We start from the raw sequence: 26,509 nt of genomic DNA on the forward strand, positions 1-26,509 counted from the left end.
TATTAGCTGCTGATGGCTTGACGGCTGCACTATTCTCCTGAGAATTGCTCTTAGTAACACAGAGCATCCCTGGCTAGGAGGTGACCCATCCCAACCCCTAAGGGCAGACAGCAACCAGTGATCTGACTGATAATGGGGATACAAAAAGCCAGCTGCCTTGCTACAATGGAGGACAACTCAGTGGACCAGTGTTAGTTTTCTACTGCTGCTGTAACAAATGATCACAAACACAGTGGCTTGAAACAACACAAATTTATTATCTTACAGGTATGGAAGTAAAAAGTCCAACATGGGTCTCACCAAACTAAAATCATATCAGCAGGGCTTTGTTCCTTGTTGGAGCCAATAGGGGAGTGTGTGTTCTTGCCTTTTCCAGCTTCATGAAGCCATCAGTATTCCTTGGCTCATGGCTCCCTTCCTCCATCTTCAAAGCCACAACGCAGCACCTATCCAATCATTCTTTCATAGGCACATCTCTTTTTCAGACTTTTTCTTTTGCCTCCCTCTTCCTATCTCAAGAACTCTTGTGATTACATTGGGCCCAGGATACTCTGGAATAATCTCTTTGAGATTGGCTGATTTAGCAACTTCGATTACATCTGCAACCTTCATTCTCCTTTGCCACGGAAACTAATGTACTCACAGGTTCAGGGGGATTCGGATGTGAATATCTTTGGGAGGCCATTTTCTGCCAGCCACAGTGCCCTTCAAGCTCCAGAGCTCTTTGCAGGTTCAGGCGAAGGTAGATTCCAGCTGAACCCATACAAAGGGACCTATAGGAGGTTGTGTCCTTATTTAACAGTAAGCAATATTCATCATTACAATGTATAAAACTTTGTAGTCGTGTAATAAATTGCTCCTACGAGGATGCAAAAAGGAAGGTGTTCTAGAACTAAATCCACATCTACCATAACAGGAAGTCTGAGTCAAGTCATTTATCATAACACAAGGTCTAAGAAATGTGGTTGTAGTAAATACCACGAGAAACAACCAATATAGTTGAAGCTTCTGTGGGGAAAGAGCCACGAAGTTGGCGAAAGGTAGAGCAGAGAATGCTCCCTTTTTTAGAAGCCTGATTTGTACCCAAATACTATTTGATGTCTTGAATTATGCACATCATTTTGACAAAAACAACTTAAAAAATAAATTCAGTGAATGAAGCAAAAAAAAGTTCAAAACAAAGAGCCCCTTAAAATAGCAAGAACCTAAAAATACAAATCAATAACCTATTGAATTCCTATTCCTAGATCTAGAGCAAACCTTTTACTAACTACGAATTAATATGTACTCACTATAGAGACTTAAGATGACGTAAGAATGTGGAAAATACAACGTGAAAATTCCATGCATACACCACACTCTCAGAGATGGCTTCTATGAGCATCCTTGTGCATACTTAATGCTCACAGATAGAGTTTTTCCAAAAAAGTGGGATCACATTGTTCGCAACCTGATTATGTCACTAACGTGTGGATCTGTCCAGATCAATTTATACAGCTCTACAATTCCTCTTAATAATTGTACAGAATTCTGTCATTTGAATGTACCATTAAAAGTAATAATAACCTGACAAAACTCAGGAGACCTGAGGATAGCAGGAAAGAGACAAGTTCACTTTCCTCATCTTTAATTACAGGGAGTTAGCAAATATTATCTAAGGTGGGAAATAAGGATAGGAAAAGAGTATGGTATTTAAAGTAATAAAGGCATTTACTAGAAACACAAAATATATTAGCCATTAAAAAAGGGAAGTGGATGTGCACAGAATTCCTTAACTTTCAGAGTGGACAATTCAATATATACCAACCAATCTTGGACAATAAAGATAATATAAGTATAAATATATTAAAATGTAAATAAAAACTAATAATAGTTGTTTCGTAAAAAGGGATGAGGGTAGGCGCTTATATCTTTCTGTCATCATAAACGTACCTACTGTTACAAAAAGATATTCATATTCATAATATGTAACTGAAAATAGCTATTTATAAAACAGTACATAAACTATGCTCAACTTTTATACAAAATACATATAATGTGTTCATGCACCTGTAGAAAAGACTCCAAAGGCTATGTACTAAAATACGGACAACAGTTATCTCTAAGTACATCATATTATAAACATTCTATATATTCTTTATGTGGATGTATTTTTGTATAATGAGCATATTTCATTTATATTGTATTGGAAATAAGAAACACATTAAGAATCATCTTTTTTTGTGAGGGGGGAAAAGGGGGGAGCTCTTTAAGAGTAAAAAATAAAGATCAGTCAAAACGTCCTTAAATATCTTCTAAAGCCTAGGTCACGAAATACCTATATTCCATACACTCAAGTTTAAATAAATCTTGCAGACGTTATACCCTCGAACATAAAAATCCCCATTTTATATTTATTTATTTGTTTGTTTGTTTGTTTATTTAAAAGCCCCGTTTTAGACAAAGGCAGGCCATAGCTTTTCATTCTAACTAAGCCCCACCAAGTCGTTTCTGATGGAGCCTCTGATTTACTGGACTACCACCCACAAAAAGACTCCCATAGGTTGACACCAACTCTAGTACAGTAATTTCCAAATACTCATTCACTCAGTCACACTAACTGAATACCAGCCTTGAGCGAAGCATTACACAGCGTGCATCACGAGTTAAGAGATTGATTAACACAAATGACTGCCTCAAGTAGTGTATGACCTTGTGGGGAAATGGTGCAGACATGAGGCAGAATAAGGGTCACTGACACAGAAACAATAGTATGGAGAGCCTGGGTATTATTGCACATTGTATACCAATATTTGCAAAACACATCAACAGATACTTCGAAATATACAAGTAAAAAGGAAGGACCATCTTTTTCAGTTCCCATTCATGTGTCGACTCTGAAACGTAGTTACTCCTCATACTTATTTGCCACTAATCATATATGGCAGGTTCTCCTATATTATTGTAGAACTATTACAGAGGACGATTTTAGTCCCTCTTTGAGGGCATTTTTGTGTCCCTACTTTCCTAGTGTATCAAGCACAGAGCAGACACGGTAAATATTTCCAAAATGAGCAAACTGAGCTGGCTACTAGAACTCCCCACAGTAGTCTGCCTCACTGGAGCAGAAGAAAGAATCATGGGGACACAGCACACTGAAGTGTGACCAAGGTTCCACCTCATCTCCTGTATTTTTCCTTCTAATTCCCCAGCAATGAAGGCTTGGCAAGGCCAAAACAGAGAAAAGCTCAAAGATAAAACAAGTATTTATAAGCAAAATCACTTTGTATTAAGAAAGTCTGGAGTTTTATTTAGCATTGTATCTGAGGCACCAATGCGAGTAAAGGAAGAAACTGAAGATCAATCCCCATGCTCAATTCCAAGGAGTCATGATCACAAAAGCACACAGATTGTAACCAATCCTGAAAGTATGAACTGCCTCCTGTTTCCAATACATGAAATTTACAAGGGGGGCTTCCTATAGAAAGGAGATGGCCTGCAGTCTTTCCAATCTGAAGACCCCAATGCATGTTGTTCTGCCGTTTTTCCAATTTCAACACAGAATTCTACGAGCAAAATGAATCACACAGAGAGTTTTTCGGGGCAAAGGAGCCTCTGAGAGAGTGTGATGTGGCCTGGAGAAACAAGTCAACTGGCCTAGGCTTCAACATAATGCTACCCAAACCTGAAAGCCTTAGCACATCTCAGATTAGATCAGAGAGACAATTCTCTTTAAGGTACAATTTCATAATGACAGAAAATCACTATCTTTCAGATAGTAAATTCATACCATACTACCAGTATTTTAATGTGATTTTTACCTCTTTGTGAAGCAGGGGCCAAAATAACAATTAGGAATTTTAGAAATGAGAAAGGAGGTTCACTCAAGGTTAATAAAATGAATCAGTGACCCAACTACGTGTATGCTCAAAATAATTAGTTCTGCCTGGGCTGCCAGGATAAATAAATTAATTAAAGAAGCTTATATACCAGAAATTTTTGCAACTACAGGCATTTAAAGAAAAAAAAAGAGAGAGAGAGAGAAAGAGCTTTAGGCATGAGTATTTCCTTAGAAGAGCCTTCCTTCAACCTGTTTACTATACTTATAGAAGCAAAGTAAGAACTACAGAAAACCACCACCTAAAAACTGGCATTAAATCTGTTTAATATCTTTAATAATTCTATTAACTTCTAAATCCTTCCACAAAAGGGCATTACAGTTCTTCAGTTTACTGCAAACATATCTTAAAAATAAAAAGCCAACCGCAATGTTGAAGCTATAATACAAATCTTTAATTACTGGCACTATACTATAAAGCAAGATGAAGAATATCTTATTTAAATAAAACAAGGATAATATTTCGCTGGGGAATATATCCAACACATTTTTTTCCCCTATTTTTTTTTCCCTCTACATCCAATGGTGGTATTTTATAGACTGATTTTAAAACAAATGCAAATTTTAAAAAAATAAATGAAAGGCATGTTTTTGCTCAGGAATACTATTGTACATATACCATACAGGTTGTTTTTACAGCAAATGCTAGTCTGCCAAACTTCAATGGCAAAACACTAAGCTGTGAGTTTGGTATTGCCCACCTAGTTGTTTCTTGCTGCCCTGGAGAATCTGGCGGTGAGTAATGTCGAGAAACCACCTTGTTGCCACCATTTCTCTTCTTATAGGTGACTCCACTGTGACAGAATATTCATATCCTTAAGATGCAAGGCCTAGCAAAAAGCCTCCCACAAATCCACTGGATATCACAATGTTCTGTTTGATAAATTCTGTTGCCTGAAACATAAGTTTGAACAAAAATACTCTTAATTGTGCTACAACATGGACGAACCTTGAAAATGCTATGCTAAGTAAAATAAGACAGAAAACACTGTACAATTCCACTGACATGAATAGTGAAATTCATCAAGACAGAAAGTAGGACAGAGAGTACCAAGGGCTCAGGAGAGGGGTCAATTGTGGGAATGTGTGCTTAATGGTTATAATTTCTGTTCAGGATGATGAAAAAGTTCTAAATGTGGACAGTGGTAATGGTTGCATGAAAGTGTGAATTCAGTACTTACTGCTACTAAATTCTGCCTTTTAAAATATCTAAAATGGTTAATTTTATGTTATGTGTATTTTGCTATAATAACAAAAAGAAAAAAAATGATGCAAATTAAAGAAAAACACTCTTACTTATTGAATCTGGTGCTAAGTAACATTTTCACAGCTGTTTTCCCCAATTCAATAAATATTTGGCAAAGATCCTCATATACCTACTACCGCAGGTGCCAACTACCACACAAGATGCCAAGGCCATCCATTATAATCTGAAGGAGCAGAGCCCCAGCCAGATCGAGTAAGCTTCTTAGCTACTGAGATAACAGGTATATATCGGTGGCAAAAAATCTCACAGGTAACAAGAAGCCATAGGGCAGACATAAATGATCCATTTAGCAAGTTATTAGCACAGATTTAGTAAATTCCCACAGTAGGCACAATGATCTTTGTTAACAGTCCACTTGGCCAGCAAGAAAAAAAGTACAGATCAAATAAATATCACCTTGATAAAATGCTTACCCCAAATGAAACCATGAGAAAGCAATCAAACAAAGCCAGACTGTGGGATATTCTCCCTACATGCTTCAAAACTGTCAATATCATGACGCGGGGGGGTGGGGGGGGCAGGACAAAAATAAACACAAACACAGACGACAAGCTGCTAAAGACTAAAGAAGACTTCAGAGACATGATAACCAATTGCAATATATAATTCTTTCTGTCTGTTTTTTTAAAGATTTTATTCTTATATAATCTCTATATCCAATGTGGGGTTTGAACTCACAACCCCCAGGTCAAGAATCACATGCTCTACTGACTGAGTCAGCCAGACACCCCAATATATAATTCCTGATTGGGGGAAAATGTATAAAAGATATTTTGTGGAAAAATTTTAATATTAACTGTATATTAGGAAATATTATTGCATCATGCTAATTTGAGGGATTCATAAGGGTAATTGTAGTTGTACAGGAGAGTATCTGTACTCTTAGAAGATATATGCTGAAGTATTTTAGAGTGAAAAGTAAGGATGTCTTAAACGATTAGGAAAAAGAAAGTATAAATCACATGCACATACACACACAGAGAAGGCAAATGTAGAACAGGTAAATAGGTAAAGGGTATTTGGGTATTCACTGTATTTATCCTTCAACTTTTCAACTGGTCTGAAATCTTTCAAAATTAAAGTTGGGGGTATTAAAAGAACATAAAACAAAGGCAAGGAGTATGCAATTAAATTCTAAACAGAGGATAAGAATCAAAATATACATAAAAACATTAATAAAACTAAATAAATATACACATTTTCAAAATATCCCACCTCATGAAAAAAATAGTTTTAGTTTTACCACACCTTGTCTACACAGGTACACATTTGTAAAAGCAGAGGAAACCTGGAAGAATAATGTTATCAGCTTTTACACACAGATCAAAGTAGGTGGGAGATTAGCAGGGGAAACTCTTAACCACTTAAAAAAAAAAAAAAGATGGGCCTTTTTTTTTTTTTTAAGTCATCTCTACAACCAATGTGGGGCTCGAATTCACAACCCCAAGATCAAGAGTCATGTGCTCTTCTGACTGAGCTTGCTCTTTGACTCCAATGATGATTGATTTAAATAGTGGCTTGATCCCAAATCTTTTTTAACGCTCTAAACATGACCAAAAACACTTACTTTTTAGAAGAAAATGATTACTAGTCACATTTTCTGTAACGGGGAACCCATATAAAATAAAAGGAGCCAGGAGTGCCTGGCTGGCTCAGTTGGTAAAGCACATGACTCTTGATTTCAGGGTCATGAGTTCGAGTCCCAGGCTGGACACAGAGATTACTCATTTAAAAAAGAAAGAAAGAAAGAGAGAAAGGAAAAAAAAAAGAAGGAGCTAAAAATGTACACTGTCTTACTTCTTCAATTATATTGTTGATTTCAGGTGCTGCCTTATTTGCTCGCTTCTTAATCTGTCTTTTCGCTTTGTTTACATCTTTTTCAACTCTCTTCCAGTCAATCTGCACATAGCCACTGTGACTGGCAATCTGCAAAAATACAGTAAAAATGGTTAATTCTAAACCAACTAGATTGTTGACAAATCTATTACAGAGGAATATACAGACATCTAGATTTCAAGAAATCTATGAAGCTTAGAGATAAGCTATCACAATTTATTCATTTAACAAATACCGAGTGCCTACTCTGTGGCAGGCAGTATTTTAGCCTCCCAAACTATAGCCAGTAGCAAGGGAGATAGATATAAGTCCCCACCCTCAGAGAGCTCTGTATCCATAAGGGGGAAAAAAGATATCAAACATAATTAATTACTTAGATGTGATGAACACTATGTTAAGAAACATATAGTATATGATGGGAAAAGATTCCAAAAACTGTATTACAACTGTACTATAATTCTATTATAACTTTTGGAATTTGGCAATTAGCTGAAAAGACAAAGAGATGATCCAAATTATACAGCTAATTAACAAGTAGCTTTTAATTAAACAGATGTTTAATTACAAGGGATCAGAAGCCAATCAGGTATTAGGTCACTAAAGAAATCTAAAGTAGCCTGATAAAGGGCTCTTTACTAACTCTGACTCTTGACTTAAGAATACTTTCTGGTGGGGTGCCTGGGTGGCTCAGTGGGTTAAAGCCTCTGCCTTCAGCTCTGGTCATGATCTCAGGATCCTGGGATCGAGCCCCACATCGGGCTCTCTGCTCAGCAGGGACCCTGCTTCCCTCTCTCTCTGCCCTCTCTCCGTCAAATAAATAAAATCTTTAAAAAAAAAAATACTTTCTGGTAATCGCTTTTGAAAATGGAATACAGAAAACATGCTCTACACAAGTTTCTTACCATAAGTCCTTTTAATAAAACTAGAGCTAAATGTTGATTAACTATAAGAAAACCCCTCATATGGCATTATGAGACACTACAAAATCTGAACAGGAACAAAAGCATGGTATGTAAGCCAGTACCATAAATTAGTCTCTCCAAATAATAAAATCAAAAAGTAAAGAATCACATTAGTAGTAAACAATTAAGCCATGTACACCATTATAAATCACTTCTATCATGGTTATGCTTTTTTTTTTTTGGTAATTTTGTAAGGCATCCCTTGACTTTGAACCACAAATAAAATACTTCTAATAATAAAACCATCTGATTTTATAGAAGTAGGTTGACTGGGAATCTTAAGTTCCATTTTCACTGTGATTACAGACTCCACAGAAGAATGTCTTTATCTGCATTCCTTCCTGTATTTATTCACCTATTATCACTCCAAACTGCAGCCTTAGCAAAACAGAGTGGTGATCAAATCAAATTCAAGTGAAAGCTTTTCCTGGCAGTCCGTGACAGCGTAATTTGAGTCACAGGCATGGAGGTGATGGTGAACCTCAGCAACCCTCCCGTACATGGCAGTTAAAATACAAGCGCTCCAGAATTAACAAAAGCAAGCAGATTTCAAGGGGAGTTGAAACTTACAGGAAAGGAACAATGTAAGGTGAGGTGCCCATTTTTCTGGTTTTATCCTGAGGGCAGGATGCACTTGCAGGGTAGGTAAAACTTAAAGAGGAAACGTGCCATCTTTCTGGCCCAAAGAACCAGATGACAGAGTCCACAACAATAACAGCTATATAACAGAATTTGGGAGCCCCAAATTCTATGTGTAAATGCTACCCAAGTCCTGAAGCACACATTTATGGGGCAGAGCCATGCATTCTGGCCAAAGCTGAAGAACTGAACTGAGATTTGAGCTGCTACCCACCACAGGTGAAAAAGAGCTTACAGTTTGAGTCGAACCAAGTTAACTGCCTACTAAAATCAACATATCAACACTCTTCAGAGGAATAAAATAGAATCCAGAGTTTCTACAACATAACATTCCCAATGCCCAGGATAAAATCCAAACTTATTTGATGTAGGATAAAACAGGAAAATGTGGCCTAGTCTCAAAAGAAAATCAACAGATGCCAACCTTAAGATGACCCAGTTAGTGGAATTATCAGGACTTCAAAACTGCTGTTGGAACTATGCTCAATAATAACTATGCCTGTAATCAATGAAAAGATAAGTAATCTCACCAGAGATATAGAAAATTAAAAAATAACCAAATGAAAATTCTAGCATTGGAAAATACAGTATCTGAAAGAAAATTCTTGGAAAGGCTTAATGGCAGAAGGTAGATGACAGAAAAAAGAGTCTGTGAACTTGAAGTTAGACACTAGAAATTCTACAATTTGAAAAAACGATTGAAAAAATAAATGGACAAAACCTCAGGACATTATCAAAAAGCCTATCATGCATGTAATCAGAGTCATGTTCAGAAAGAGAAGAGAGAAGGAATAGGAGGAAACAAATCTCTAAATAATGGTCAATGGGGTGCCTGGGTGGCTCAGTTAGCTAAGCATCTGCCTTCAACTCAGGTCATGATCCCCAGGTCCTGGGATTGAGTCCCGCACTGCCTGCTTCTCTCTCTGGCTGTCGCTCCCCCCCTCACTCTCTCTCTCTCTGACAGACAAAAACATAAAACAAAATCTCAAAAAAAAGAAAGAAAGAAAGAAAGAAAAAGAAATAATGGTCAAAACCTTCCCAAACATGGTTAAACACATAAATTTACAGATTCAAGCTCAGTGAACTCCAGGTAATGATCTAACACAATTATGAAATAACAATACTCAGATGACTCTGGGGGAGGGGGGTGGGTGCAGCACAGAGGAAAATAAAGCATGCTAGTGTGTGAGATGGTGGTGGGGGGGTGGGCAAGGAAAGTTCAATAAATGAGTTAAAGTCTCACATTCTGTAACAGGAAGCCAATAGTTAATACCTCAAACTGAAAGATCAAGAAATATTCAATTAACTTGTTTAGGAAAAAGGAAAGAAATACCTTAAGAATCAGCTAAGAGTTCATGTAGTTGCCTCAAGGGAGGGAAAAATGGGAAAGATGGGTAGTGAGGGAGGCAGAAGATTCCTCTAATCTGTAACAAGCCTTGTACATGTATTTGACCCTTTGAACTAGGGGCATATACAATTCCAAAAACATTAAAACTAAATTTAAAAGACTTACATACCACTGTCTATTTTAAGATGGCAATGTAAAATATGCACTAGAAAAGCTTTAAGTTCTAAGTAAATAAATTTTTATCTTAAAGTGTAAGTAAAGGTAACACAAATATGGAAGTGGGCCTAAAGCATAATGGGCAATTAGCTTGCACATGTTACTCTTATTTCCTCTTTTAGTTTCCTTCTAAGTTTCCAAAGTGAGTCATATTTGGGGGAAAGGCTGGTTTGATGCAGACAGGTCCCATATTCTTCTGCTCGGTGACTTCAAAGAATATGTAGACCAGGCACAAGAAGTAAAAGGGGGCAATGGCAAAACATGGATTTGAATGGTGTGTACTGAGTGGACCGAAAAGGAATTCTGCAAAACTGACAGAGTGGACTGAAATTAATTCTCTTTATTCTATGAACATTTTCAGAAACTCTGCTTCAATCCAGTACCCTTTCCGACTAAAGAAAAATGACAACTGAGTTTTCAAAATAGCTATAGAATTAAACATGTTCTTGATTCTATATAAACACAAGTCAAAATCTGCTTAAATAAAATTGTCTTCTGTACAAATGCTGGCATGTTCATCCAAAGGCCTAAATTTAGATATTAACCATATTCCCTTTTATCTCTTACCACAAGGAACAGGCAATTACTCTTAATAATGTCACTGAAAGAAAAAATTTTTAAAAAAAAACTTTTTAGTAAACAACTCAAAATCTGTTTTTAACACATACGAATCCAATCCCTTTGTACTTCAGGCAATGACACTGGTTATTATATGATCAATGGCTTTGGTGTTGAAGTCAAATTTTAGTTGCTATGAACATCAATCATTTTAAACATCTGGTAGGACTGACAGTTCTCTGTATCTTTAAAATTATTGCTAACATTCTTCCCAGAGATTTTCAATTTTGGGATTTACTATATTTGATCTTAAGGGAATGATATTTTTGGAAAAATATATGCCAAACAGACACGAATGCCAGACAATATCCTGATAAACATCCTCTAACCGCAAAGCGTTTTTAATCCTTATACTTAGAGGAACATGAACAAAACTAAAATTTCAAATCCCCCTGCCTCAGAAACAGGATTATGGATGATTTTTAAACCCAATTTTCCACTTTCTATATTATTATAGTTCCCTAGTTTAAAAAAACATGTTAGAAATTGCTAACAGCAATTTCCTCTGAGAAGGAAAACTGCATGGCTAAGAAATGGGGTAAAGAAAGAGATCTTTTGAATTTTAAATACTGTGTGGATTTTAAATATATGTTTAAAATAGTCAGGATGAAAAGGTTATATTATGGCTGAAATGTTTATTTTGCTGAAGAGATGTTTTAAGGGAAATTTGGGTCTGTAATAAAAAAAAACGAGGCCTCAAACTTCTATAGTTGTCTTTTTAACTAGGATTTTTTTAGCTGGTATCAAACTATGCTTATACAATGTAAAAGTATTTAAAATTGTTGTCTTTCATGACAGACACCAGCTTTCAAAACTCACTTTAGGTTATCCATAAACTGATACCTAAAAGAAAAAGTCCATCTTCTATTAAAATGGATGGGACTGAAATGGCTAAACTTGACTTTCTCAGTTCCCAGGGGCTACATATGTAAGTAGAGGCAAGGACCTAAGGCTTGAACATACCTGAAGAAGAAGAAAGCCACCACCTACTGCAGTTGCTGCAAGCTTTCCAACTTTCTGGAACAAAAATCCCGCACACCTTTAACGAAAGAAGTGACGAAAGATGAGAACAACCAATGATGTACTCAACTCTCTCCCTCTGCTCCTTTCATTGCTTTGCTAACAAATCTTAGTTCTTACTGTCTTCCCATTTCTTTGGATCATATCCCTTATCTGGTCAGAAACCCTCAGTGCTTCCCTTGTTCTACAGGCAAGTCAAAAGTGCACAGTCTAGGGCCCCTGGGTGGCTCAGTCAGTTAAACATCTGCCTTCAGCTCAGGTCATGATTCCAGGGTCCTAGGATGGAGCCCCGCACTGGGGTCACCCCTCAGTGGGAATCCTGCTTCCCTCTCTCCCTCTCCCTCTGTGGTTTCCCCCAGCTTGCGCTCTCTGGTATCTCACTCTGTCAAAATAAATAAACAAAATCTTAAAAAAAAAAAAAGTGCACAATCTAAACTGTGGTATGCTTAAAAATGAGGGATGGACAGAAGAGGAGGGGAATTTATAGGAAAAAAAGAGTGGCTCCTGAAACAATGTTGAGTACTCAGGGCCTCATTATACTCCTCCTCCGATATTTGTCTAAGTTGAAATTCTCCATAATAAAAGTGATTTTATTTTGTTTTATAGATTTTATTTATTTTTGAGAGAGAGAGAGAGAGAGCGCATGAGCAGAGGGACAGAGGGAGAGGGAGAAGCAGATTCCCTGCTGAGCAGGAAGCCCAACGCGGGGCTCGATCCCAGGACCCTGAGACCATGACCTGAGCAGAAGGCAGATGGTTAACCGACTGAGCCACCCCGGTGCCCCTGATTTTTCTTTTTTAATGCAATCAAGATGTTCCATACACCTGGCTAACCCCCACTCTACCCAAACTTTCTGCTCTAATCCCATTAGTTTCCAAATGGATTATCACCACTGCTCAAGCTATTAATCTCCTTGCTTCTAGGGGTTTCTACCCAGCTCTGCTCATCTAAAGCTTTTTACCCTTTGAGTTCCAGCTCAAGTTCCACCTTCATGACTTAAGCCCACATTTCTCATGGCTTCCTTACCTACATCTCTATCTATGTCTATCTATCTCTATATTAAACCCATTTTGTTTCACCTCTTCTGTAAGAGTGTCAGTCCACACTTCTTTTGGGATTCTCTCCTTTGGTGAGCTCATATTCCCTTCAGTATTCCACAGCCATACTGTGCAAAAGAATCCTGATCTCTAACTCTAGCCTTCTGTACTGGATTGAACAGTGCCCACGACCCACCTCTAATCCATGTCCTTCCCAGAATCTCAGAATATGACCTTATTTGGAATAAGGGTCACTAAGGATGTAATTAGTTAGGATGAGGCCATACTGTAATAGGGTAGGCCCTAAACCCAGTATGACTTAATCCAACATGTCATAGAGACACTCAGAGGGAAAACAGCCATGCGACAGCACAGGCAGAGCTTGGAGTGATATGTCTACAAGCCAAGGAATGCCAGGGATTGCTGGCAAGCAACAGAAGCTAGGAGAGAAGCACACAGCAGATTTTCCCTCTGAGCCTCCGAGAAGGAACAAACCTGACTGACACCTTTCAGACTGCTGGCCTCCAGACCTATGAGAATAAATTTCTTTTGTTTTAAGCCATCTAGCTGTGGTACTTTGTTACAATAGCCCTAAGCAATGAGTACACCTTCATAAATGGAAAATTTACATTTCTATGGGCTTCTCCAGCACACAGAATGACAAACAAAATGTTCCAAAGCCAGAATCATCTTTCCAACCAAATCAACTGTTGCTAGGGTCCCTATCTGTAAACGAGAGCACCATTCTCTAGGTTTGCCCTTCCTGTTCATCTCAGACTCTGCCTCCTTCATCACCTTCGGGGTCCAACGGACTGCCGATTCTATATACTCTTCCTGGAACATTATTTGACTCTGACTTCTTTCCATTCTCAAGGACATCATTACCTTGCTTCCAAACCACACTAAGGGCCCTCTAGGCAGTCTTCACACATCCCACCTCTCCTCGCAATCATCCATCCTCGTATTTCTTATTATCATCAAAAACCTATAACCACCTACAGCTGCATATAACCTCCTTAGCCTCCCATGCATGGCCTGAATTGGTCTGAAATGTTAAAACTGGTTAGGTTAATGCCCATTCCTCCTTAACGTATGCCACAACAGCACATCAGTTTTATACCTTAAGATAATTGCAAAATTTTACTACACTGAATATAATGTCATTTGAAAAAACCACCTATGTAATATTAGAGTCCTATTACTCAGTTCCTGGGCCGACACCTTGCTATAACCCAAACATACATATCACTACAGAGACCCTCTCCCTCAGTAGGGGAGTCAGCAACAAAGGCTCTGATAAGGGAGCAGAGGAGGCAGGCAGCAGCCAAGTCACAAGTACATCCCAGGGACCATGTCTCACAAGCATGTCTATCCCTTCGCTTGATGGCATGAGCCACTAAAATAAAGCTACTAACTCCCCCTGCTCTGTCTCTAGGCTTTCCAAGCAAACTTCTGCCAGTTATGGGGCTTCTCACCGAGCCTGGCCTACAAGGAGAAAGCACACAATGATGTGATAATTCTACTGCTTGATTATTTTTTTAGTCTCTCTTACGACGGGGGCTCTAGGTCCAAACTCACAGTAACCAATCCCCCATGGCACCAAATTGTGAGCTTATCTGCATAGAGCACCAGATTCTCTATTACGGGAGGTCAAGGTACAACCTATTTGCGGAGGATCAACTGAATAAGCATGCCCCGACTAGACATCTCGCTTCTAACTGCAGGGCTTTCCATAAACAGCATTAATAAGGACACATCATGAAGAAATACTGCAGCTCTGCATCACACGATCTTCACAATGCAGATTTCTACCATAAAATCGCAGTTACGCAAAGGCAAAAAGGAGTGAGCCATTGTTCTGAGATACATGCAAAACACAAATCAAAAAATTTAATGCTTATCAAGTTTAAATATGTAAATATTTAACGGAAGATAAATTTAACCTAGAAGCTAAGAAAAAAAGGATTAGTCATAAGCTGAGCACCTCCACTAACACAGAAATTCTCTACGGTTGTGAACATTTTCAAAATAAAGGGTCACACTTGTTCAACCCTTGTTATTTGGCTAATCTTTTATTCCAAGAAAAACAACTTGATCTATAGTATCAATTATGTAATCATGCAGCCTAAAACATTAACTGGTTCGTTAGGTTAATGCTTATTAATTGTTCCTCCTTAATGCATTCCACAATATTATTACAGAGTGAGCAATCAGTCCTTTAACTCCAACGAAGACCCTGTTTAATTCCAACTCTTCTTCAAGTATAATAATCCAAATCAGTCCACAAAAATCAACAGAACCATTGGATTCATAATTTCACTGAGAATTTTACATGGCTCTCTACAGGGCTGACAATCCTGGAGACCAGTTCTACTGTGGGAGTCCTCAAAAGGTTTTTCCAGTTGTTAACACTTAACAAGTAAAAATTATTTACATATAATTAACCCTTGTATGTTTCTTCCTTTCTACCCACTATCACTGAATCAGATACACTACATTTGCTCAATGTGAGAAGGTGGAAAATACAGAAAAAAATTAAAGGAAGGGAGAGGAGGGAACAGCGGAAGAAGGGGTGGGCATGGGGAAGCCGATCACCGAAACCTCTGAGCCCCACAGAGTGTACATCACAGCCATCACATCACAGAGAAAAAGCCTCAAGGTAGAGCTCTTCGGGGATTAACAGTATAAAGCCACTGAATGTCACAGTTAACTGGCCTGTTTACAAAAGGGCAGGAGTGAGGCTGCCGATGAAATTTAATGAAAAAGACGTTGTTCTCACCAGCCAGTCACTCCACCCATTACAATCTGGGTGGCTACCGAGTATTTTTCAACCATAGGTCCGGAACTGTGGCCAAACACGCGATTCCACCAATGGTGTCTTCTTGCATACTCAGTTAAATCCAACACTTCGTAAGACTCGTCATCGCTTTCATACTCTTCAAAATACAAAATGAAAAAAATAAATTCAGAGTCAAACAAAAGTCAGAAACGTCCTGTACATTTTTTAATCTGTTATTAACTCACTATTTTGGCCCACAGTAAAAATGCCCAGCTGGAAACAGTAGTTTGTTAAACCCAATCCCTGAGACTAGGGCCTCAAGAGTAAAGGGGCCTAGCATCTCCCTTCCAAAGGACCAGGAACTGGCCTAGGGGTCGGAGCCAGAGCCACATCAGTTACACAGAAGTGAGAAGTCGCCTCCCCAAGTGGCAGTAAGGTCAGGTCAGTTTCACAGCATGAGGCGTCACCCCCAAATCTCAGTAGGGTCAGGGCCAGAATTAGATCCATTTCATCAGTGGGAGAAACTGGCTTGGGGGGGGGGTCCTCCCCTGGCTGAACCGGTTAGGGGCTTGACAAGATGAAATTACTTCAGTAATTCATCTAAAACGCACGTTTGATGATGGAAACGAGAGCCAGAGGTGAAGTTAAGGCAGGAGGAGGGGCTGTGTTGGGGACGGGGGTCGCTCTCCGCCTGAGTTCTGCCGTGAAGGGAGGGGGTCTAGCTCCAAAGGCGTGCCTCCAAAACACAGAGCCCCAGGAGCCCTAGGGCAGGGGGAAGAAGAGGCGCCCCGGGGAGCAAGGTCGAGAGATGTGAGCCGCGTCTTAGATACTACTTCGGGCCCCGGCCGCTCACCTTGGGGAGGGGGGTTCCGGGTCGCCATGATACCGCCGGCGGCCAGTTCTGAAGGTGGTCCCTGCCCGCCCTCCTCTCCCCACTACTTTCAGAGACCTTCTAGGCCCAGGTGAAAATCTATGGTTTCTTCTTTCCTCCTCCCCTTCCAGACGCGTTGTCCCGTCCCCGCCCCTCCTCTCAGCGCAGGGTTTTCCGCGCAAGCGCAAGGCTCAGGGTGGGAAGAGTTGGGTGGGGGTGGGAGGGTGGCCGCGCTAGGTCTTGTGGGAGTTGTAGTCCGTTGCCCTGCGCAACCCTTGCTTCCCACCCCACCCCCACCCTTCCTAGAATTCCAGTAACTAAATTTTGTAATTTTGTTTTAAAGAGCCTCAAGGCTAAAGGAGAGGCGGCGTCACGTGATGGTATAAAGCGCAAACCAGCTTGGCATTCTCAACACTGTACCAGAATGTAAGCGCCTGAGAAAAAAGGCTTTAAAAACGAGGCGAGAGAAACCCTGTTTCAAACCGCACTTTTGAAAGGAGGCAAGGGCACACTAAGAGGTGGAAAATTTTTCCAACGTGTTGCTACTGGGAACTGGAACCTGTTTATCCGCTCCCTCTCCACATGTTTCCTGCCAGGAACCCAAGGGAAGTAGAGGAAGGCCTAGGGACTAACCCGACACGATATTCAAGAGGACATAATTTTTCAGCCTCATTTTTATTATTTAAATCTGACAGAGGAACAAGGTCAAGCTCTTCACGCAAAAGCCCCCCGGATTCTGTAGAATGACAACAGTGTTGATTACCAAGCAGCTAACTCAGGTCCATATAAGCCTGGCCCTAAACCTGTTTTGAACTTGCATGACACCAGTATGTGCTTTACAATTAAAAAAGCCCTCTATGTACATGTTTTAATGGAAAAACAAGCAATTCTGGTATAGGTTATGTAGGGGCCCAGAGCAGGCTGCCCCCAAATGTACTGCAATGGCATATTGATTATCTGGAATTGAAGCTACCCGGGGAACAATGGATGCAAGAACACCCAGACCCTCTTCTGTCCCCTTGAAAGCAGGGAATAAATTTCCCTGTGTGAAAAATACCCTCCCTGCACTAAGAAGTAAGAAGACATCCTTATCACCAGAGATAAGAACTTTAAAAACCAAGAAGGCTGGAGAAATAAATCTTGTTATTTTTTCTCCTAATCTACTACCTCAGCCAAAATTCTGCTTAGAATTCCTTACTCACTAAAGCTCCCTTACTAACTAAAGCTTTATCCTGTCAGTTACTCACAAATTATTGTCTCTGTCTGAAACGTATCAAAACTATCTGCCTTGGTCATTTCTTTAGGGTCTCAATTTCATTATCGGACCTCCATGCACATGTAATAGAACTGTTTTTTTCTCCTCCTGTGCATCTGTCTCATCTGAACTTAATTCCTAAACCAGCTAGAAACAGCCTGGGGGAAAGAAGGAAATTTCTCCCTTCTGTACAGTTGCGTTACTTAAAATATTGACTTGCATAATTGCACTTAGCTTTTCAAATCCTGGTGCTTTAAATGCAAGGGTTCATTCTCTAAAGTTCCTCAGCCTGTGGCTTCCCCAAATTCAATTGTAAGACTGGCTGGAGATATTAGCCTTCAAAGACAGTTACATTTTTTTTAAAAGATTTTATTTATTTATTTGAGACAGAGAGCACAAGCTGGGAGGAGGATCAGAGGAAGAGGGAGAAGCAGGCTCCCCACTGAGCAGGGAGCCGGGTGTGGGGTTTGATCCCCGGACCATGGGAACGTGACCTGAGCTGATGGCAGATGCTTAACCGACTGAGCCACCCAGGTGAGGTTAAAGACAGTTATTTTGTGTAAGATGCCACTTTTCATAAACAAAACAGCTTGAAGGCTTTCTTTTTCCTCTCTTCAGATGTCCTCTCTGAAATATTTTTCTACAAGTTAAAAGATCTGAGTTCATATGCTCTCTCTCCATGGCCCACCCCTCTCTTAATGAGGTGCTAACAAATAGAGACATAGCAGACAAGGGGCCACACAGAGAAGAGAATGGAGAAAAGAGAAAGGAGAATTACAAATTGGAAGAGAAAAACGGAGCATTGACGGGGCCAGTGGCATCCTAGTGACACTTTCACATAGTTCTATAAATATCTGTCAACTACCGGAAAAAGTCACTTTCCTGTTAAGGCAAATGTGGTATTTAAAATCAAATGGTTACGGGGGCACCTGGGTGGCGCAGTCGGCTAGGCATCCACCTCTCAATTTCGGATTAAGTCGTGTTCTCAGAGTGGTGAGATCGAGCCCCGAGTTGGGCTCCAGCACTGAATGTGGAGTCTGCTTGGGATTCCCTCTCCCTCTCCCTCTGACCCTCCTAACCCTCAAAATAAACAAATCTTTAAAAAAAAGAAAAAGAAAGTTATGGAGAAATGAGGGAGAAAATGGAAACAAAACACTGCCCTTAAGATGCCAAAGAGTAGACTTTTGTATACAAAATGTGTCCAATATATGTCCAAGAGTAAATTAAAGGCAATCATTTCTCCAAAAGCCTTGGGGGCTGACAAGGAAATTTTGAATGTTCTTCCCTTCCTTCTTGCAGTGACACATCCCCTTGCCATTACGTTAAGAAAGTTGCTTGTAGAACATATTTTCTAGTGTGAGTTTTTTCTTCCCACTAGCGAAAAAGCTGTCATTTTGTTGGCTCAGTGACAAATGGTCTAATGTGTGAGTTGTATACACAGACTTTAAAAAGCACTATGATCCTCCTGATGGGTTCAAGAGGGTGATTTTTTTAAATTCCTGTTTTAAAGATGTATTAATTTTTACATGGCACTAATAAACATTTTCATTGTGAACACTGATATCCTACCTACAACTATGCCAAAACATAATTCGGGTAGTCCCCAACTTTTCAATGGCTAGTGTTGCAAAAGTTTATTAGTAATTGATGTGAAATCGAGAACATTCTCTCTTTAATCCATAATGAAGATGTAAGGAAACTGTTCCCTCCTGATCTCCCCCTTTCTTCATTGTCTTTGGAAACCTCAATTATTAAAAACAATGTAGTCAGAAATGAGGAAAACAAAAAAGCAGACAAAACAACAAACAGAGGAATACTTCGCATTCCCTGGGCAAGCTAATCTCCCCCATTGGCCACAGCTGTCACTCCCTACTAGACATCTGCATTTTGAATGATCTACAAATTCGGCTAGTCTAAAACACGCTATCTTTGAAGCTACCCCAGAGGAACATCTACAACAAATTCAGACTCACTCTCCTTTCCCCTTCTCTTCTCTCCCACAGTTAAGCAGTCATTTATCCTGTACTTAATACCACCCATGCTGTGGCATCCATCCTCCTCGATGTTCTCCAAAGCCATTCTTTGGATCACAGCAAAGGCCTCTCAACTGGCTTCTTCCTGTGTTTTCTTGCTTCTCCCAATCCCCACCCCCCAATCCTAACTGTCCTTAGATCTTCCCTTCTAAAACCTGCAGCTGACTCTATCCTTTTTCTACTTATATACTTGCAACAATTGCCCCTAACAAGGTAAAGTCTAAACTTCTCAAGGAATACTGCAGGTTTGGTGCAAAGGGCCGGATAGTAAATATTTTAGGCTTTGCTAGTCACGTATCATCTTTGTCACATATTCCTTATTACTTTTTAAGCAATCCTTTAGACATGTAAAAATCAGGGGCACCCTGCTGGCTCAGCCAGTGGGGCATTCGAGTTTTGATGTCTGGGTCATGAGTTCAAGTCCCACATTGGACCTAGATCTTCCTTAAAAAAACTGAAGTAAAGTAAAATTAAAATGCAAAAATCTTTCTCGGATCATAGACTCTACGAAAACAGAGCTTGGGGTGAATTTGGCCTGGGATCATAGTTTGCTGACCTCTGGCCTACAGGAACCTTCACATTTTGGGCCCAGGTTAACTCTCTGGCCTCTAGGTGCTGCTTGCTCCAACTTTCCTCCCCTTCTAAGTCCACTGAACTTCTTTTCCTGAATACACGTTGCTTTTTCCAACCTTCCTGACTTGATCCATGCTTTTTCTCTCTCCAAAAGCAATGTCTCCCTTTTCTGCCAGGAAACATATAGACATACATTAAGATACCTCTAAAAAGTAGGGCACCTGGATGGCTCAGTTGGTTAAGTCTCTGCTTTTGGTTCAGGTCATGATCCCCGGATCCTGGAATTGAGCCCCCAGTCCCCAGAGCTCGGGCTCCTTGCTCTGCAGGAGTGGGGCTCCGGTTCTCCCTCTCCCTCTACTGCATTCCCTGCTCATGCTCTCTGTCTCTCAAATAAATACATAAAATCTTAAAAAAAAATACATCTAAAAAGTAACTTACAGCTTTTTCTCCATTTCCTCCCTTCCTTGTGTTGAATTTGAAGCAGATAGTTTAGCATTTTGATTAAACATTTGAGTGAATTTCGGGGTCGGCCAGGTCTGAGTTCAAATTCCAACTCTGTCCTTCCTAGCTTCGTCTTTGGAAAATGCTTCAGCCTTCCTGAGCTTCAGGTTCCTCCTCTAAAAAAAATTAGAAAGATTAATTACCATGAAATTATTATGAAAATAAGATAATGAAATCAAGCACGTAGAAAGCTTGATGCATGGGCCATTATGAATATTTGATAAAGGTTAGCTTTTCTTGTTCAGTCATTTATTCATTCACTAAATATTTATTCAGCCCTTACAAAGGGCTAGGCAATGTGCTAGGTGCTGTCAGGGATAGATGGGTCGACAAGATGGGTCAGATTTTGGTCTTCATGGACCTACAGCAAGAAAGTAAAACAGATTGTAATTAGTGCAAGGAAAGAAATGTAAAGGGCACAAAAGGCTTGATATGTATAATCAATGATCTACTGAGGGTATAATGGATTAAATCCCAAATTTAACTTAGACATGTCTTCCAAGCTCTTGGAGCCTTCCTTAACTACAAAATAAGTATTAGGTTTCTAAACTTTCTTCCAACTCCCAATTCTGTATGTAATATCCCATAGTCAGTTCTCCTTTTCTACACAATCCTACCCAAACCACCAGCATTTGTTGTTGTTGTTAACGATTTTATTTATTTATTTGACAGAGAGAGAGGGAGCATAAGTAGGGGGAGTGGGAGAGGGAGAAGCAGGCTTCCTCTGAGCAGAGAGCCTGATGCAGGGCTCGATCCCAGGACCCTGGGATCATGACCTGAGCTGAAGGCAGATGGGTAATGACTGAGCCACCCAGGCACCCCCCAAACAATCATTATTAGTGAGAACTTCAGAGCTATGAGCTGCCCCTCCTAAGGTTACTGTTAGGGACTGAATTAGGTTCCTCAAATTCATATGTTGAAATACTAACCCTCAATGTAACTATATTTGGAGATTGGGCTTTTAAGGATGCGCCCCTAAGGGTGGGTCCCTAATTCAATAGGACTGGTGTTTTTGTAAGAAAGGAAAGAAACACCAGAGAGTATCCACCACCAGCAGCCATCTAAAAGTAAGGAAAAGAGCTTTGACCAGAAACCAAGCCTGACACCACCTTGATCTTGGACTTTCAGCTTCTAGAACTATGGGAAAAAAAATTTCTGTTGTTTAAGCCACCCAGTCTGTGGTATTTTGTTACGGCAGCCTGAGCAGACTAACACAGTTCCTCAGTCACTAGCCACTCCATGTGTCTTGGGATCCCAAAGAAGTTACCAGAAGTTTGAGTGACAGAAGTCCCATTCAGACTGGATTGGCCTTGAAATCTAGACCCAAATGAAGAAGTCTCTGCTCTCAACAAGGGCCTGGCATTGTGGGAGAGAGGGTCACAAACACAGAAGCAAGAACTTCAGGCCCTGGCTTTTAAGGTTTAACCTTGAAAGCTCAACAGACAGTATTTGTAGGTAAAGCAGCCTTCCTGTGTGGGACTCCATTGAAGACATTTGCAACTCTCTCTACTCAAGCTTTCTCAGCATCTGGAGTTGATCACCTTTACCTCTTCTTCCCGTTCAATGGCAAGGCTAACCCATTACAGCTGACCCTTGAACCGCACACCTTTGAGACACGTGGGTCTGCTTATACACAGATATTTTTTCTGATAAATACAGTGCAGTAGTGTAAATGTATTATCTCTTCCTTATGGTTTTCTTAATAATATTGTCTTCTCTCTAGCTTACTTTATATTAAGAATATAGTATAGGGGGCACCTGGGTGGCTCAGTGGGTTAAAGCCTCTGCCTTCGGCTCAGGTCGTGATCCCAGGGTCCTGGGATCGAGCCCTGCATCGGGCTCTCTGCTCAGCAGGGAGCCTGCTTCCTCCTCTCTCTGCCTGCCTCTCTGCCTACTTGCGATCTCTATCTGTCAAATAAATAAATAAAATCTTTACAAAAAAAAAAAAGAATATAGTATACAAGACATATAATATATAAAATATGTGCTGATCAAGTGTTTATGTTATCAGTAAGGCTTCCAGTCAAGAGCAGGCTATTAGTGTTTGGGGAGTCAAGTTATACACAGGTTTTCAACTGTGTTGGGAGTCAGTACCCTGAACCCCCACATTGTTCAAGGGTCACCTGTAGTTACATGTCTCCTAACCTTTCTGATATTTAACTTCAAAACTATTACTGTTGGTTTAAGCCACAAGGACTCCCTTACCCACCCTCAAAGATGTTCATACTTTGAAGATCCAGAAAGGTTTTTTGAAGAGTGGGTGGGAGACTTGTAGCCATTAACACCCAGAGGACACCTGGGCCATTATGCAAATAAACTTAACCTCAGAAGATTATATCAGCATTCCAAGAGGGAGAAACCTTGTGCAAAATTTATTTTGTAAGTGGTATTATTTCACCTTAATCTCAACACAGTGGAACCCACTCACCCCCCATTTGCGTGACTTAAGATGTTCTGACGTGAACTTTCAGAGGCCTGAGATAACCAGTTCCTGATGAACAAAGCACAGTGAACTTGATACCGCACACATAAGCTTGTTGGAGTGTAAACAGGTACAAATTTTAGTAGTGTGTGTTCAGTCTTAAAGATGCCCATGTCCTTGGCCTCAATAAACCCACCTAAAAATCAGTGCCAAAGATTGCATAAAGAGCTCATATGCTTAAAGATATTCATTATATGGTTGTTGTTTTGTTTTGTTTTATTTTGTTTTTCATAATGAAAAGGAATAGAGACAATAGGGGAAAATGGAAAGTGTCCAACAGTAAATGAAAAGTTATGGAAATTAAGGAAAGTTATGTTTAAAAAGACTGTAATAATAAGAAAGTGCTTAAGTGAAAAGAAAAATTGTATGCCAAATTGTATTTATGGTTTTACTGCAAGTGATTTACTCAATTCCTGTTAAAAATGCATGGACTTGATAAACTGGAATGGATTACATTGCAGAATTGATTCTGGCCCTTTGGCATTTCTCTCCGTGTTAGGCTGAACTGGTTTATAAGGCAGTAGTAGAAGAGTACTGGGCAGAAAAAGAAGCAAAGATAACCAGGGAAACTTTAAACTGGAAGAGCAATGAGAGATTAGCCTGACCGAGCATGCAAATATAATTTTTTTAAAAAGGTATTGATTAAAACAGTCTGATATTGGTGTATGAACAGACAGAAAAATGGGCCAGAATACAAAGTCCAGAAATAAAAACAATACATACCAGACTGAGAAATATGATAAAGGTGGATTTTCAAATCAGCTAAATATTAATTTTATTAAAAAACTGTTGTTGGGAGGTGCCTGGGTAGCTCAGTCAATTAAGCATCTGCCTTTGGCTCAGGTCATGATCTCAAGGTCCTGGTATCCAGACCCGCATTGGGCTCTCTTCTCAGAGGGGAGTCAGCTTCTCCCTTTCCCTCTGCCTGCCTCTCTGCCTACTTGTGCGTTCTCTCTTTCTCTCTCTGTCAAATAAATAAATAAAATCTTTAAAAACGGACAAACAAGCAACTGTTGTTGGAACAACTAAGGCTGGTATCTGACATCTGAAAAAAGCTACAGCTAGATGCATTCCTTAGAACACATACTGGGATGACCTCCAAATGGCTCCAATATCTAGATGTAGAAATTGAAATAATAAAAACAATTGTAGAAAACATGAGGAAATTCATTTTTAGCTTAGCAGCAGTGATGGCCTTTTATGGATGACTCAAAAGATTGATAAATATGACTGCATAAAAATGAAACTTAAACATAAAAAAAACAAGCAAAGTCCAAAGACAAATTATCAACAGAGGGTAACATTTGCAATTCTTGTTGAACGGGAAGGACTAATCTCCTTAAAATATAAAAGCTCCTTAAAAAGATAGATTAAAGAAGGCCAACCACCCTGATAGAACAGCAATAGACATACAAGCGATTCACAGAAAAAAGAAATATAAATGGCCCTTAAACACATGAACACCCCTCAACCTCGATCCTAATAACTCAACATAGTAATTCTCACTTTATAGATTGACCCAAATCAATTAAGTGTGACAAAACACTTGATATGTTCGCGTGATACCTTCATGTGAATGTACAAGTTTATTCACTGTTGTACTGTCTGCAATAGCAAAATATTGGAAACAACCCAAGTGTCCAGTGTTAGGGAACTATTTAATAAACTATAGTATATCCGTGCAATCACAGCTGTACTGAGTAAATAAATACAAAAATAAGAACGAGGAAGTTCTCTATGTCTTGATTTGAAAAGTTCCTTAGAATATGTTGTTAAGGGGCGCCTGGGTGGCTCAGTGGGTTAAGCCTCTGCCTTCGGCTCAAGTCATGATCTCAGGATCCTGGGATTGAGCCCTGCATTGGGCTCTCTGCTCGGTGGGGAGCCTGCTTCCCCCTCTCTCTCTGCCTGCCTCTCTGCCTACCTGTAAACTGTCTCGCTCTGTCAAAAAATAAATAAAATCTTAAAAAAAAAAAGAATAAAGAATAAAAAGGGGGTAGCTGGGTGGCCCTGTAGGTTAAGCGACTGCCTCTTGATTTTGGCTCAGGTAATGATCTCAGGGTCATGAGATGGAGTCCTAGGTCGGATCAAGCCTGGTGCCAAGCTCTGTGCTCTGCTCATCCTTCTCCCTCTGTTCCTCTCCCCACTCTCTCACTCTCTCTTTCAGATAAATAAACAGAGAGAGAGAGAGAGAGAGAGCGCACAGAAGGAGGATGAGTGGCAGGCCAAGGGAGAAGTAGGCTCCCCACCAAGCAAGGATCCCAACATGGGGCTCGATCCCAGGACCCTGGGATCATGACCTGAGCTGAAGGCAGACACTGAACCACCCAGGCACCCCAAGAATATGTAGCTGAAAGGAAAAAAGCAAGATGCAAAACAACATGGTTCCTTTTTCTGAACAGCCTTATTGAAATATAATTTGCATATTATAAAATTTGCCCACTTAAAATGTACAATTTGACCAAGTTTAGTACTAGAAATTGTGGTAAATATATTAACATAAAATGTGCCATTTTAACCACTTCAAGATTTTAATTCAGTGACAATTGCATTCACAAGGTTGTGTCACCATCACCATGTATTCACAAAACTTTCCTCACTCCAAACAGAAAGTCTTGAATCATGAAGCAACAATGCCTCATTCTTCCTCTGCCCAGTCCCTAATAACCTCTTTTCTACTCTCTCTGAATTTCTCCATTCCAGGTAGTTCATAAGTGGAATCAGATAATATTTGACCTTTCGTGTCTGGCTTACCGCACTTACTGCTAAGGGCAGTATAATATTTTCAAGGCTTATCCTCTTGGTATCATGGATCAGAACTCCATTTCTTTGTGTAGCTAAATAATATTTCATTGCATGGATATACATTTTGTTTATCCATTCAGCAGTTAATGGATACTTGGGTTGTTTCCACCTTTTGGCTACTACGAACTATGCTGCTGTGAACATTGGTGTACAAGTTCTGTCCAAGTCCCTGCTCAGAATGCCACCTTTTATATACCAACCTTCACTTATGGACATATATACATCTGCCTGTAGCTTGTTATCTGTGTACAGAGACACTGGGAAAATACACATGAAACTGTGGGGGAGGAAAAAATCATTTTCTCTCTATTCTTCTAGGTTCCTGGCTAAGACTCCCGGTAATAAAAAACAGATTAACAGGAGAAAAACAAACAGAAGTTTAATAAGATATAT

At 39.8% G+C, this 26,509-nt stretch overlaps 1 protein-coding gene across 1 annotated transcript; it reads right to left on the bottom strand.

Annotated features, from left to right (window-relative positions):
• Nucleotides 1-4,250: 4,250 nt before the first annotated feature.
• FUNDC1 (FUN14 domain containing 1) lies at nucleotides 4,251-16,650 on the bottom strand. Its single transcript, XM_080795789.1, has 5 exons — nucleotides 16,453-16,650; nucleotides 15,600-15,756; nucleotides 11,727-11,802; nucleotides 6,942-7,070; nucleotides 4,251-4,771 (listed from the first exon to the last, which is right to left on the bottom strand). The coding sequence occupies exons 1-5, from the start codon at nucleotides 16,478-16,480 to the stop codon at nucleotides 4,694-4,696; spliced, it is 468 nt and encodes a 155-aa protein (XP_080651915.1). The 5' UTR covers nucleotides 16,481-16,650; the 3' UTR covers nucleotides 4,251-4,693.
• Between the last annotated feature and the right edge of the window lie 9,859 nt (nucleotides 16,651-26,509).

Source organism: Martes martes (assembly GCF_963455335.1).
Source record: "Martes martes genome assembly, chromosome: X".
NCBI lineage: Eukaryota > Metazoa > Chordata > Mammalia > Carnivora > Mustelidae > Martes > Martes martes.

Bases quoted from the DNA above. Each gene is read 5' to 3' on its own strand.
- FUNDC1 (XM_080795789.1), bottom strand. From the start codon at position 16,480: ATGGCGACCCGGAACCCCCCTCCCCAAG. The intron at 15,757-16,452 runs GTGAGCGGCCGG...TGTATTTTGAAG, and splicing joins CCGGAACCCCCCTCCCCAAG to AGTATGAAAGCGATGACGAG. The intron at 4,772-6,941 runs GTAAGACAGTGT...CTTATGTTTCAG, and splicing joins TCAACAATATAATTGAAGAA to GCAACAGAATTTATCAAACA.